This window comes from Rousettus aegyptiacus, unplaced genomic scaffold (genome assembly GCF_014176215.1).
Source record: "Rousettus aegyptiacus isolate mRouAeg1 unplaced genomic scaffold, mRouAeg1.p scaffold_m13_p_13, whole genome shotgun sequence".
In the NCBI taxonomy this organism is placed as follows: domain Eukaryota; kingdom Metazoa; phylum Chordata; class Mammalia; order Chiroptera; family Pteropodidae; genus Rousettus; species Rousettus aegyptiacus.
The window spans coordinates 54,054,773-54,069,891 of record NW_023416288.1 but is presented as its reverse complement, the minus strand read 5'-3'; the positions used below and the strand labels follow the sequence as shown (position 1 = coordinate 54,069,891).

Below are 15,119 nucleotides of genomic sequence, written 5' to 3'. Positions count from 1 at the left end.
GAGTGCAGGAAATGTCAATCGCCAGATGCCCAATACTTTTCCTTTGGTTCCCAACAGGTGTTAAGTATTGATGTGACCAACAGAAACATCAGCCTACATAATTTCATGTCCTTGACATGGAGAAGCACTTCGTGAATTTTAAGAACAAGATCCTAGGACTGTCTTTGAAACTACTTCTACTTCGTGCTTATAAAATTACTGTGTGTTGCTAATTGGTTCATGCCCAGTGTAGGTACAATATTTTCTTAATTTTGTTGTGTGTTTTGTCTGTGTCTCAGCTCTCTGGGATAGGCAGTAGGGAGGTGTGGAAAGTCAGCGGGTTACCTTAATGTCTATATATGATGAGTACATTATCGATTGTTTATCATAGAACATTTACTGAAGATGAGCTGGGTCCATGGCAAAGTGTGTGTCTGGGTGTGTACATGTGTGTAATCAGGGAACGGGCCTCACTCTCCTGCTAAATACACAAGGAAGAGCTTTCCAGGACAGTTCCAGGTCCTGGAGCTAACACCCCAAGAAAGTGTCCTGGCTGGTTATAGGGAGAGGGGGACAGAATGCTGAGAGCATGATAAAAGGGATAAGAAAGGCAAACAGAAGGAAAGGTAAGCAGGAAGTAGAAGGAACTAGAAGATGATAAAAAGGATCATGACATTAACCAATGTTACCCCAATAAATCTAATAAAAAAATATTAGGAAGACTAGCTTCACGGAGAGGAGAAAGGAAGAACCAACTCACTTAAAAGCAAGAAGTGGGGTTAGGGGAAGTCCTTAGCATATGGGAGTAGGGGCGAGGATGAGATTTAAGCAGGCAGAGCTGAAGGAAGGAGTTTCCATGTAAAAAAAAAAAAAAAAAAAAAAAAAAAAACATTATTTTTGCAGTGGTGTGCTTCGAAATGTGTAAATCTTATTTCTCTACTCTGTGCCTAATGTACATAGCCACAATTCACGCATATGCATGCAACTTTCATGCCAGAGCAAAATAAAACAAGCAGATTTACAAGGAATTTTGAATTTTGTGATATTTTGACCATGGGTGATCTCACTTCAGATTAAAGCTTCTTCCTGTTCAGCAAACCCTTGTAAATTGGCCTTGTTCCCTTTGGCATCAGAGTTCCTGCTGTCTGATCCACCGATGGAATGATCGGCCTTCTGAATATCCACCCTTTTCCTTATACCTTTGTCACAGGTTTTCATTAGATTCAGGTTCATGAAAGAGTGTACTCAGATTGTTATTGTTTTCATCTTTGTAGCAGTTACTGTATTTGGTTAAAATATCAACTCTGACAAAACAAAATTTGCAACCCTATCGGTTAAAATACGAGATGGTTAAAATTTGCAGTAAAGAAATTATGTATTAATGTTCAACAGGGATTTTAACTTTTAGCATTACTTGAAAACGAGTGTGCTAGAAATGAATGTGTTTACGTCTCTATGACTTTTTTTTTTTTAACACCAGGAAGCCACATTCTACTTGCATCCTCACTTGTCAGTACCTGCATAAGGCTACAGAAAATAATACTGTTAAATTGGCATAATGTTCTAATTATCAAAATAAGGGGCTCGTGGATGAGGGCTCGATTTAGTTCTTTTTCTAGTTACTTGAGGTATAAAGTTAGGCCGTTTATTCGAGACTTTTCTTGAACTTCCCTCTAAGAACCACCTTTGCTGCATCCCATACATTTTGGTGTGTTCCATTTCCATTTTCATTTGTATTTTTTTATTGCTCTTTTGATTTCTTCTTCAACCCATTGGTTGTTCAGTAGCGCATTTTTAAATCTCCACATGTTTGAATTTTCTAGTTTTTTTCATGTAATTTCTAGTTTCGTACCATTGTGGCTGGAAAAGGTGCACGATATGATATCAGTCCTCTCAGACTTATTAAGAGTCGTTTTGTGGCCTAACATATGATCTTTGAAAATGTCTCATATCCAGTGAAGAATGTGTATTCTGTTGCTTTTAGATGAAGTGTTCCATAAACATCTGTTAGATCTATCTGGTCTAATGTGTCAGTTAGGGCCGATGTTTTCTTACTGATTTTCGGTCTGATGATCTATTAATGTAAGTGAGGTATTACAGTCCCCTGCTATTATCGTATTTCTGCCTATTTCTTCCCTTAGGTCTGTTAATATTTGCTTTATATTTAGGTGCTTCTGTGTTGGGTGCATAAATATTTATAAATGCTGTGTCTTCTTGTAGGATTACCCCTTCATCATTACATAACACCCTTCTTTGTCTCTTACTATAGTCTTTGTTTAAAAGTCTGTTTTGTCTGATATGAATATAGCCACTGCAGTTTCATATGCATGGAATATCCCTTTACTTTCATTCTGTATATGTCCTTATATCTAAAGTGAGTGTCTGGCAGACAGCATGTAGATGGGTCTCGTTTTTTATTCATTCAGCCACTTTATGTTCTTCGACTGGACAATTTAGTTCATTTACACTTAAAGCGTGTTTTTCTGAGGTATTTTTTTAAATTATCACATTAAATAAGATGATCTAGCAAGTGAGGATGATAATGTCATAATCTCTTTGTGACGATCAGCATAAACTATTTTGAGAGATGTACAGTTTCATATGTGATATGAAAATATCTGTGATTCTATTTTCTAAAAACTCATGTGTACTATTAAAACTACTGTGCCCCGTTGTCTACATTCATAATCTCAGTAAGTTTCAGTTAGAAATTAATGAAAAAAGATGTTTCCCATGTACGTTCACAGATTTCCTAAGTTGTGCCACTGGGGGTCTGGGGCGTCTAGTTCAAGGGCCCTGGGATTACGCAGTTTAGTGTCCCAGGTTTCAGTCTGTCACCTCAGTCACTATGTAGCTGTAACAGTTGCAAGAGTTCCTCAGTTTGTCGTTTCTCTCTCGAATTCATTAATCCTTTTGGCTTTCAAGCAGCCAGTTCCATACAGACAGGCAGATGTTTAGTCTAGAATTAGAAAGATTTTTAGCCCCCCTGGGAAAGGGGGTCAGTGGAGGGATTGTCTGGGCGACCCCCTTAGTTCCTCTGTCTGGAGCAGAGCTGTCCATCTCTAAGCATAAGGTCTTACCCCATCACACATGTTGGGTCCACTGGTTGGGGCATTCTGTGCTGCTTTTGTTTGGGTGAGAAAAACTCAGAAGTAATCTTTAGGTCAGGAGATCTCATTAAATCCCATTGTCTCTCTGGGATCACGTCTCCTCGTCTGCAAAATGCTGGTGCCTGACTAAAGCTGTGATTTCTAAACTGTGGAGCTGCGCAGAGCCTCAGCGCTCCTCCTTGCTCTCTAGGGGTGGAGAGAAGGTGGGTTGGTGGGTTCCGACCTCCCCACCTGCGCTCCAGTCATTCACTTGTTTATACACTGGAACAATCCTATTTGAATAAAGATGATAGATAGATAGGTAGATACACACACATACAAATATATGTGTATATATGCTTAATATATAACATACATGTGTACTTGAAATTATTCAAGTGGAATATATAGATTACTATATACTTTACATAAATATATATGTATATGTAAAAAGTTTGAAAGTTAATACACTAGATCAACAATTTTTAAATGTTCTGGTCCCAGGACCGCTTTATACTCTTAAAACTAAGAGCTTCGTTTATGGTGTTATAACTATAGGCATTTATCTTATTAAAAATTAAAATATGTATGTTTTCCAAAACAGAAATCAGTTAGAAGATATGCACTACTTTACATTTTTGCAAATCTCTTTGAAACCTGGCTTAATAGAAAAACTGAATTCCCACATCTGCTTCCACATTCAATCTTTTGTGATAGCACATGTTATGTAGCTTCTGGAAACTAAACTGTATGCTCATGAGAGAGAAAGTAAGACAGGCAAATATGAAAGTAATTTTACCTCACAAACCCCCTGGAAGGTCACAGGACGTCCCAGAGCACAATTAGTTAGTTAATCACTGCACACGGGGACATATCTCTGCGTGGCTGCCTCATAGCAGCCCCTGCAAAGTGGACCTACACTTGTCAGCCCTGACCAGCTATCAGGGGAAAGGTTGGGTTCTTTTTGACATACCCTTCCTTCTCCACGTCATATAATTTCATTTTCTCTCTTTGTACGTGTGCCAAACTGCAAAAATAACAATCTGAACCCTTTTATATCTTAAGGAGAAAGATATTTATTCATTTTCTTACGAAGAGCATCATTTTATAACATTAATTATCATAGGTACCTACAAAAACAAGGTCGTGCTGGCCTTAGCAGATATATATGGTCCCGGTGTCGCCATTTCCTTCTTGTCATTGCAGGAATGTCACTGAGAGTTTTCTGTCTGGCCTTGGAGGGTGGTGCTCTGAAAGTTAAGGGTCATACATATTCTTGTCTTCTGACCCGATGATTCCAGCCATCTGCTTGCTTTGACCACAGTACGAGTTCTGCCAAGAGCTAACTCCACCATGTCTTCTTACTAATAAACCATTAGAAGATACGGGATCATATGCTTGTCTCTTCCCTTCAGAATACCTCTGTTACTTTTTCATTGGCCAACACAAGGATGTGACCCCAGTATCTTTCAGTTGCTAATTAGCAAGAAGGAACGGCAAAGTTAGCTATTTTCCGCACTTTAAGAATCAGGTTACAGCTGGGCTTGTCAGCATTATCATGTGAATGATGTCACAAATGAGCACAGGATGTGGGGAGTTAACAGTGAAGTATTACAGAAATAGTAGAAAGAGCTTATGTAATAATAAATCTCCTGTCTTGATCTTTTGCCAAGATGTCCTAATTTAAAATGAGATTCAGGTCCATTTTCCCCTAACAAAGGCTCTCTTGTACTAGAGCAAAAGATAAGGTGGATGTGTCGTTCTAGGAGGTCATAAAGGCAGAAAGCAAGTCTCTCTCTCTCTCTCTCTCTCTCTCTCTCTCTCTCTCTCTCTCTCTCTCTCTCTCCCCCTCTCCCTCTCTCCCTCCCCCCTCCCTTCCCCTCTCCTCCGCACCCCTCCCATCCCTTCCCATCCCCTTCCCTTTATCTCTCTGCATACTTGCCACACAGAGCATTTGAAGCAAATATGCACTACTGTAAGTACTGTATTCCTTATGGATCATAGATGCCACCAAAAGATGGCATGCCTGCATATATTGATATATATATAATATCCTACATATACTACATACCTTCATATATTGCTGATGGGAATATAAAATGTTGCCAGCAGTTGGAAAACAGTTCTTCAGTTCTTCAAAAACTTAAAGTTACATATGATCAAGAAATTCTACTCCGAGGTATATCCCCAAGATATACAAAAAAGCTTTGTGCATGCATACTCATAGCAGCCTTGGGCATGACAGCCCCAAAGTAGAAGCTACCCAAATATGTATCAACTGACGAGTGGATACCATGATGGGATATATCGATATGATGAATGTCATCCAGCCACAAAAAGGAATGAATAAGAGTACCGATATCCGCAGGTGCCTGATCCCTGCCACGACATGGATGAACTTTTAAATATTATGCCAAGTGGAGGAAGCCGGACACAAATGGCCATTTATGTGACGTGTTCAGAATAGGCAAATCCATGAAGACAGGAAGTCTTTAGTGGTTTCAAGCATGGAGGAGAGGAGAAAGGGAAGTGACCACTAACGAATGTATCTTCCTTTGGGGGTGATGAAAATGTTCTGAAATTAGGTATTGACGATGGCTGCACAACTCTGTGAATATGCTAAAAGACACGGAATTATACACTTTACAGGGGCGAATGTCATGGTATGTGCGTGACATTTCCGTTTTTTAAAACCCACATTTTTTTTTCTTAGCTAACTTAAGAAGAAAAGAATGAATGCTATTAGTGACTCATGGAAACTGCGGGAGGGCTAGAGTGTCAGGTTCATACTTGGAACTAGGGACGGCAGCTCAGTTAATCTGTGGGAGGTCCCACCACCGCTCCCCTTGGCGAGTCTGCCAGCCTGCAAAGCCGAGACTGAGCACAGGGCGCCAAGCGGTCTCCCGTCCCTACTGCCTCTAAAATGATGTTTCTTCACCATCCTGGATTCCACATGGCACTTCCATCTTTTCTCTGCTTTCTTCTAGGTCACAGGCTGAGAGCAGGCCACTTTCCTTGACCTTGGCCGAAAGGGAGCCTACAAAAGAGAACGTCTAGCCTCTTCCTTGGGGAGGTAGAATTCTCCAAGTGGGAATTTCCTTACGTATTAGAAGGCTTTTTAAAAGACGCCAATCAGTCAGAGCATGACATATTTCCAGTAAAGGTGTCTTCCCACTTTTAAGATTATATAGTTTCTGTTTTAATGGTACTTTCTTATTTAAAATAATTGGTGGGAAGACTTACCTGAATTAATGAAGAGCTGAGTCACACCAAGAGCACTATGGGAGGTGTGAATGGTGCAAGGCACAGTGTGATCAGCCAAGAGCTATTCATTCTTTGGCTTACTTTGCAGCGTATAGCCATATATTTAAAAATATGTATGGGTGTTGTGTAGAGCATGAAGCATAGGAGATACACAGCGAAGAGATGGGTAAGACCTTAGCTCTGAGCTCTTTCGGCTGCATACACAGATAAGCAAGTATAATATTGTGTGACAAGCAAAGTAATTGGACATGAGCAGGGACTCAGAGGCGTAACTATTAGAATAAAGCTCCGCCTTCCCTTTTATTAACAAATGAAGCTTCCTCCATGTCACAGGGAAAGAAAGCGTTCCTTTTACGGTCTATCAGAAAATGCACTTCTCCAATCGCCATTAACTTTACAGAGCAATAAATCAGTCCTGCCAGAAGCCGGCTGCATCGGCCCAGTCACCTTTGCTCAGTGCTCTGTAAGGACAGCTGAGGGATAGAAGCAGCGAAGAAGATATAGCTATGAGGTGAGTGCTTTCCCCGCCGCAGGTGTGCTCTGAACAAGCAGTGCCCCTTTCTTCTTGTGCATGTCCCCTGTCTCCTCCGCTAAGTGACCTGGACAACCCATACTTTTCTTCTGGACCTGATATTTTCTTCCCTTTACATCGACTATTTGGAGTGAGGATGAGGCGGTGTATAGAGTCACAGGCTGACTGGAGAGGAGAGGGGTGTGTGTGTTGGGGGGGGGGTGCGCGTGTGTGGGGGGGGGTGTGGGGGTGCATATTTGGGAGGGAGTAGGACAAGTGGGAAGGTCTGCTGTGTGATGTTTCTCTCTCACTGCGAGAAACCAAGGAATGAATGGCCAGATGAGAACCTTCTGATAGCTAGCCAAAAGTAGCAAGGATTAGAAGGAAAGTGAATGCATCTTTTGGGGCAGAGAGGGAAATGGCTGTATGATTATTAAGGTTATTAATAATCTGGATTTAAATTATTCTAAAATTGTGTTTGATACAGAAAAGTGCCCTTGATCGGGGAGGGTTTCTAAGTGCAGAAGAATTTCTACTGTTAGGAATCCCCATTCCTGCCTTCTGCCTGGATTATAATAGTTCCAATGGCAGGAAAATGCCTGGGATTGTCCCCAGAGTGTCCTGAACTTCCTGAGCCTCAGTTGCTAAACCTGCTCCCCCAGGAGGATTAAGGAGCCTGCTTACCGTTTCTGGTTTGTAGAGGCGAGAAAGGAAAGTCTCCCCATGGAGAAAAACAACACTTGGAGGAGGAAGCTAACTGATGGACAGTGTGTTTGCCATGGTAGTGAGTCGTGAGCTTTATGTATAAGAAACTGAATTCGGTGTCGCGAGCGTATAGGGGGAGCCTCTCCAACTTCGTTCACTGCCCGCTCGTGCTAGAGAAAGATCAGTTCAGCTACAGCGTGTTTAACAGACATCAGGAACAGAAAGAGCGGCGGCAGGGAGCCCGCGGGGAGGCTGTGGCCACAGGTCAGGGCAGAGCCGATGGCCTGATGAAAGCAGTTTCAGCACAGCTAGAGAGGAAGGAGCAGATTCGAGTTATTAGGAAAAGTGTTCTGACTGAACTGGCGACTGGCTGTGAGAACTAACAGAAAGAGGGGATTCAAAAAAGTCACCTAGGTTTTTAAAGAAATTGCGATTCCGTTCCTCAAGCCATGAATTATTTGAGGAGCAGCCAATTCGGCAGAATTGGCAGAAGTTGGGACCCGGGTGTGGGGAGAGTTGATTTCACGTGTAAACATGTTGAATTTGGTTAAGTCTGTGGAACATCCAAATGAGACATCCAGTAAGCAATTGACTATGTGAATCTAAATCTCCGAGCTAGAAATCCAGGTCGGATTGTTCTCAGTTGTTGTATGTAGTCACATGAATGACAGAGATTGCTCAAGGAGAGTGGGGAGGGGGCCCATCAGGAAAATGGAGGGAAAGTCAACGTCTCGTGAAATAAAGGACTGCGAAGAGAATCGAAAAGGAGCCAGAAAAGTAGGTGAAAACCACCAGGATGGAATGATATCAAAGAATCCAAAGGTGGAGAATTTTACAGAGGGAGGAGCAGTCGATGTGCTAGGTGGGTAAGACAGTGCTTATCGTATTCAGCCCCTAAATTGCTAATGACCTTAGGCAAGAGCAGTTTCAGTGGAATGCAAGAAACAGAAGCCGTGCCAGTCACAGATGAGGGAGGTAACGCAGGTAGTGCGACATTATCTTTCTGGAGAGTCAGCTATGCAAGGAAAAAGGAAGTTATAGTGCTGTTTCGAGAAGAGCACAGAGTCATCAAGAGAATTTAGGGTGACGGGATATATTTATAGGAGGAAGGAGCAAATTCAGAGAGAGAGTTTCATAATACAAGGGGGAAGAGGGATCATTGGTAGAATAAGATTTTGAGAGATTCAAAGGCTGTGAGTACTGAAGAATGGATACAAGGATTATGCTTGGAAAAGAGAAGGAAAAACTCTCCCATCGAGAAGAGAAAGAAAAAGATTAGAATTTACCTAGATATGGAACATTTTTATAGAAGAGCTTGGGCTGAGAAGCAGGGAGATGAAATAGTTTCTGCAAAATAGTTGTTTTGTCCCTGATGTTGGAAATAATATTGACCGAGAGTAAGAGCGGAGATGCCCAAGTTGGGGCTTGAAAAGAAGGATCACGTTTCAAATTTCTGCAGTGAAGAATGAGAGGAGCTGGCAAGGTTGTCCGTCAGCTTGCAGGCCCAGTATATCTGGGTGGTCATGAACCCACTGGCTCCTACAGTGGGCCGAGAGCATCAGCCCAGAAGGCAGATGTTTAGATCATCGGATAGATTGAGGTAGCAGAAGCTTGTAAGGGAGCAAGGAAGATGAGAGCAATAATAGATATTGAGGCCTCTGTCAGGGAAAAAAGCCAGGAGAGACTAAGAGAGTAAAAGAAAATGACCGAGAACGAGAGCCTCAACGTGATCAAGAATCAGGAACAGTGTAATGTGAAAGTAAAAGGAAGCAAACTTCTGAACAGTGTGGCCATAAGGAACATCTAAACCTTTAGAGAATGTTTATGAGTTTATTTGAGCCACACTGCCGGCATATGCTGGGCAGCAAGAATTCAAAAGCTCAGCAAATAACAGTTTTGCAGCTTCTTTTATGCATTTGAACTTAAGGAGGGAACCTAAGGAAGATTCCACGAAAGTGGGAGAAAGCAAGGTGGGTGTTGGATTACAAGAGAGCTAAGGAGATGATGTGCTCTCTTGGGTGGTTATGGCTTATTTGAAGGGTGTGTTAGCCTAGATGCATAGAAACAATGGGCAGGGCTTGCTTATGGCAAGGAGAACCCTTTTACTAAAAAGTTATGTGCCCGGGGCACGTCTACCCACCATGACGTGCCCAGCTAGGCATTTATGATCAGATCACGCCGTGAAGTTATTTCTATAGAACCCTCCATTTTTTTGTTTGTTTGTTTGCCCATGCCAGTAAATAGCAAATAGGGGTTAAGAGTTCAGAAGTGAGAATTCTGGGGGTGGCAGATTCCAAAATATCGCCAACATGTGGGATGACGAGAATGAGCAGTGACGTGAATCGCTGTACTTACAGAATGTCACATAATGCTACATTCACTGTAATTAGCGTAGATGAATGAGACTACCTCCAGAATCTGACCTCGTTTTGTAGATGAAGTAACACACATTCAAATAGTTAAAAGACTGTCCGTTAATGTGAATCTCGAGACACAAATCGAAGTACTTCGATTCCCAATTCTGTATCCCCTCCATACACCAAGTATTTTTAAAAACTTGGGTCTATGCATAATCTTTACAGCTCCTGTGAGTCATCAAATTTATATTAGTTTCTGTTTCTCTTCTCCCTCTCTCCCTCCAATTCTCTATGTCTGGTATATTTTTTTCCTTGGACAATACTCAATCCCTCTGCAGACGAAAAAGGCTAGAGCCCAAGAGGTGTTCAATGCATAGGCTAGAGTTAATTGGAGCCACTGCGATGAGTGGAAACAAATATTCTCTGGATTGTGTAAAGAGCAATGCTGACAATCAAGTCATCTCGAAAAGGAGTTCCCATTCTAATCATGATGCCTATGTATTCTTTTAGATCGATGGAGCTTTGTGGTTTGCTTTAATCCTGTTGTCTGTGTCCATCTAGATGGCGAGGAAGCTCACTATATTAGAAGTCCTTCTGATCATCTACTTCCTAATTGTATTGATCCTAGATGTCCTCTTGCTGATGCTGGTGTTGGAAAAACCTGGTAAGGGAGACGCTTGTGGCTGCTGGGTTGGAAGGACTGGTAAAAGAAGTCCCCTCCGGATACCAAAGAGATTGTTTTATTCCTTCACTCTTCAGCACACCACCACATTGCGTTATTCACGATCCACACCCACATCTAATTTAAGTGAATCTCCACATGATACGTTCTTTTTCTGTAACTTAAACCTTGAATGCTAGTGACGATATTCAAGGTCTCCCAAGTATCATTTGATGCAATTTTGAGAAGATGCACAATTAGGCTCACCAGATGCCTGTTTTTCAACTCAGAGTCATGAAGCAATAGAGCCTTCAAGGAGAAAACAGTTGAGGTAACAGTTCTCAATCCCAGTACATCAATGGAAACAGAAATTAGATTATAGGGAAGCTGAGGGCTGATACACTTGACCTAAATATATCAATTACAATTAACCTCTAATCCATATTCTGATTGGAATGGCTATGATTTCTTCATAGATACCTTCAAAACAGTTTTTTCTGACACGGAAGCATCAAATGCAACACCTTCTCCACGCATGCATTATATTTTAAATAAGAAAATAATATGTGTAATACAAAAATCTATTATCAATTAAGATGGAATTCGAGGTTTATCCTGCTTGATAAATCTGCATTTATAAAGCTGACTTTATAAATGTAGATTAAGCATGCAGTAAAAAGAAATTGTCCTGGCAGCAGACCTTACCTGCTCAATCTCTTCACCATTTTTCACAGTAAACAGTAAGGCACTTTTGAGGAACAATGACAACTTTGAAAGGTGATTTTAAAACCATTGACATAAACCATTTCAGGCCTAAGACTACTTTTTTCCTAGAAAACTTATTTTTTTTTTTTTTTTGGCATAATAGGTCACATGAGATTACCATCTAGTATATATGAATAAGTGGTTTCTTTTATTTAACATAAAGCTGGATCTTCACACCTGCATTCACCACACTCTAATTAATGCAGAATAGTTCCACTTTTAACTGTTTGACATAGTGGACTTACCTTGAGATATTTTGAAGCTATGAAAAGGAGTTTGTATTTAAGTTTTATCGTGATTACAGCTACCATGAAATCTACCATCTTAGCAGATTTTTCAGTGTGTAAGTACAGTATTGTTATCTATAGGCACAATTTTATGTATCGGATCTGTAGAATTTTTTCATCTTGCGTGACTGAAATTTTATACATGTTAATTAGCAATACCCTTGCTCCCTCCCTCCAGCCCCTGGCAACTATCACTCTATTTTTTGCTTCTGTGAGTTTGACTATTTTAGATAAGTCATACAGGTGGAATCATGCGGTTTTTGCCTTTCCGTGCCTGGCTGATTTCACTTAGCATAATGTCTGCAAAATGTACCCATGTTGTCCCAAATGACCAGATTTATTTTTAAGCGGGACACTATTCCATTCCATGTAATAATTATATCCCATGTACATACCACATTTTCTTTATGCGTTCATCCATCAGTGGACACTTAAGTTGTTTTCACATCTTGGTTATTGTGAATAGTGCTACAATGACTTGGGAATGCTCATATTTCTTCAATATCTTGATTTCAGTTTTTTGGGGGGTAAAACCCATAAATAGGATTGCTGGATTGTATGGTACGTCTATTTTTTATTTTTCGAGGACCCTCCAAACTGTTTTCCACATGGCTGTACCAGTTTGCATCACTCGCAGCTCAGTGTGCCAGGGTTCTAATTTCTCCACATCCCCACCCACATTTGTTATCTTTTGCTTTCTTTCTAATAGCCATCCTCACAGATGCGCGGTGAGCTCTCACTGCGGTTTTAAGTTGAAGTTCCCCGATAATCGGTGACCTTGAGCACCTATTAGCCATTTGGATGTCTTCTTTGGAGAAATGTCTGTTCAAGTCTTGAACCCATTTTAATCAGGTTATTCATTTTTGTTTTTGTCTTGTTTCGTTTTTGCTTTTGAGTTGTAGGAATTCCTTATGTGTTTTAGAAATTAGCCTCTTTTTCAGAGATGTGTTTCACAAATATTTTTTCCCATTTCTTAGGCGGCCTTTTTGTCCTGTTGATTGTTTCCTTTGGTGTGGAGAAGCTTTTTAGTTTCTTGTAGTCCCAGTCGTCCTTGTTTGCTTTTGTTGTCTCTGCTTTCGGTGTCATATCCGTGAAATAATTGCTAAGACAAATCTCATGAAGCATTTTCCCTAATTTTTTTTCTATGAGTTTTACAGTTGTAACGGTCATATGTTTCGGTCTTTAATCCAATTTTAAAACAAATTTTTATTTAAATATATATACAAACAAGTGTAGAGTCATAAAGGTAGTAGAGATGTTTCGAGGTCTTTTAAAAATAAAAACAAAGGTATCGAAGGGCACCTATGATGCCCCCAGTAACTGTTGCCTCAAACTTCAGATGGAGTTTGGGTTTGAGATGGCTCATTGAGCTCGCTGAACCAGATCCTACTTCTGATGCTGTTCTATTGGATAAAGGCTAAAGAATAGCCAATGTTGAGTGAAGGTCTTTATTTCAAATGGGTGCAATAATATCTTCCCAGTTTACCAAATTGTTAAAAGTAAGTGACAAAAGCAAAATAATAATAATAATAATAATAATAATAAATAAACACTCCCACCACCAAAAGAAGACAAAAAACAAATTCTGGAACAACTGGATATTCACATGAAAAGGAATAAATGTTGGACCCCTAACTGACATCATATATGAAAATTAACTCAAAATAGATCAAAGATTGGAATATAAGAGCCAAAACTATAAAACTCTAAGAAGAAAACATAGGTATAAATGTTCGTGACCTTAGATTAGGCAACAATTTCTTAGATATGACACCCAAAACATAGCAACCAAAATAAAAATAGACAAATTGGATGTCAAAATAAAATTTTTAAAAAACTTTGTACTTCAAAGGACACTGTCAAGGTAGTAAAAAGGTAATTTACTGAATGGGGAGAATATATTTGTAAATGCCAAATCTGATCATGGTCAGTATCCAGAATATATAAGGGAATCTTACAATTCAAACCACAAGAGAAAAAGAATTCAATTTTTAAAACGAGCAAAGATTCGGAACAGACATTTCTTTGTAGAAGATCTACAAATGGCAGATAAGCCACAAAAAGATACTCAGCATCATCAGCTATGTGGGAAATGCAAGTCAAAATGAAATCCCCTTCACATCCACTAAAATGTCTGCAATAAAAAAAGGCAAACAAGCACATGTGTTGGCAAGGACGTGGAGAAATTGGAACTCTTATATATTGCTAGTGGGAAAAGAGTTCGGCAGTTACTCAAAAAGTTAGAGTTAACTGTATTATTTAGCAATACCACTTCCAGGTATGTTACCAAGAGAATCTAAAACACATGTTCACATGAAAACTTGTACATAAATGTTCATAGCAGAATTCTGTATAATTGTCAAAAAGTAGAAATAATCCAAATGTGTAGCATCTGAAGAATAGATTTTAAAAAGTGTTATATCCATACAATGGAATCTGATTCAGCTATTAAAAAAATCGAAGTATCATTTCATGCTGTAACATGGATGAACCTTGAAAACATTATGCCAAGAGAAAGAAACCAGACTCCAAAGGTCATGTATTTTATGAGTTCCTTTATACGAAATGTTCAGAATAGGCAAATCCACAGAGACAGAAAATAGGTTGGCATTTGCCAGGGACTGAGAGAAGAAGGGAAGGAAATGACCATACATGGGTATGTGTCTTCTTTTTAGAGAGATGAAAATGTCTGGAATTAAGTAGTGGTGATTGGTTGTATAATTTGTAAAATACTAAACAACCCATTGCATTGTATACTTTAAAGGGTGAATTTTATGGTACATGAATTATATCTCAATATAAATGAATCAAGCACAAAGCAATTGTGCTTAACAGTTGCAGAAGTGTTAAAATTTATATGCAAGTGTAGATGCCAGTTCCTAGTGATCATTGCCTGGAGTGCTGGCTGAAAGTCTGTCACTTTGCCTGCTTCCTTCCCGGAACCGTGGTCACATGAAAGAATTTTTAACTTTGTTCTTTATTTCCTATGCAGAAACGTCATTTATTCCCGAGTGTCCACAGATCCCCGAATCAGAAAGGATAGACTGTGCGCCGGGCCAGGTGGTGACAGAGGTCAGAGAAATGGGTTCCCTGTCATTGGCCTGCTGGGATTTATTTAAAAGAAATGAGTATGCGATGTGGGGAGAGGGTGGCTGTGGAGTGGATTATGGGCCTCTGCTTCGTTTGGAATTCTTTCTCCCTTGCCCTATCGATATAAACAACACTAAGGAAGAGAAGGAAGTAGGTTAGGGAAGAGTCTTGGTCCATGGAGTCAAGTCCAAGTGGAGGGAGAGTTCCCAGGGTGGTTATATGTGTCATGAATGTCAGTTCAAGGGTGGCCACGGAAAGGCTAAATGTTTGTGGGCTGGACTATGTACTCTTTGAGAACAGAAGCCATAAAGCCCCTGTGGGTGACCAAGTCACTTGGTGAACTCAAACGACCTGTGTAACAAGAGCCTTCTGGAATCATGTGACTGGCAAGTGATTCCCAAAGAACATAGA

At 40.2% G+C, this 15,119-nt stretch overlaps 2 protein-coding genes across 21 annotated transcripts in view; both read left to right on the top strand.

The window, feature by feature from the left end:
• The window catches only part of LOC107516912 (maltase-glucoamylase, intestinal), a 49,518-nt gene extending 48,511 nt beyond the window's left edge, over positions 1 to 1,007 (top strand). The window contains 1 exon segment of the mRNA XM_036230229.1: positions 58 to 1,007. Within this exon segment, the coding sequence (XP_036086122.1) occupies positions 58 to 135 (78 nt within the window). The 3' untranslated portion in view covers positions 136 to 1,007.
• Positions 1,008 to 4,927: 3,920 nt separating this feature from the next.
• Positions 4,928 to 15,119, top strand: part of LOC107516970 (probable maltase-glucoamylase 2) — a 74,241-nt gene continuing 64,049 nt past the window's right edge. For 9 of the 20 annotated variants that reach the window (XM_036230789.1, XM_036230784.1, XM_036230791.1 and 6 more), the window contains exons 1-3: positions 4,929 to 6,843; positions 10,467 to 10,569; positions 14,611 to 14,690. In XM_036230789.1, coding sequence (XP_036086682.1) covers positions 10,467 to 10,569; positions 14,611 to 14,690 — 183 coding nt within the window. In that variant the 5' untranslated portion in view covers positions 4,929 to 6,843. Of the gene's footprint in view, positions 6,844 to 10,466; positions 10,570 to 14,610; positions 14,691 to 15,119 lie in introns of those variants that run through there. The other 11 variants (XM_036230794.1, XM_036230792.1, XM_036230796.1 and 8 more) reach the window with 7 other exon arrangements.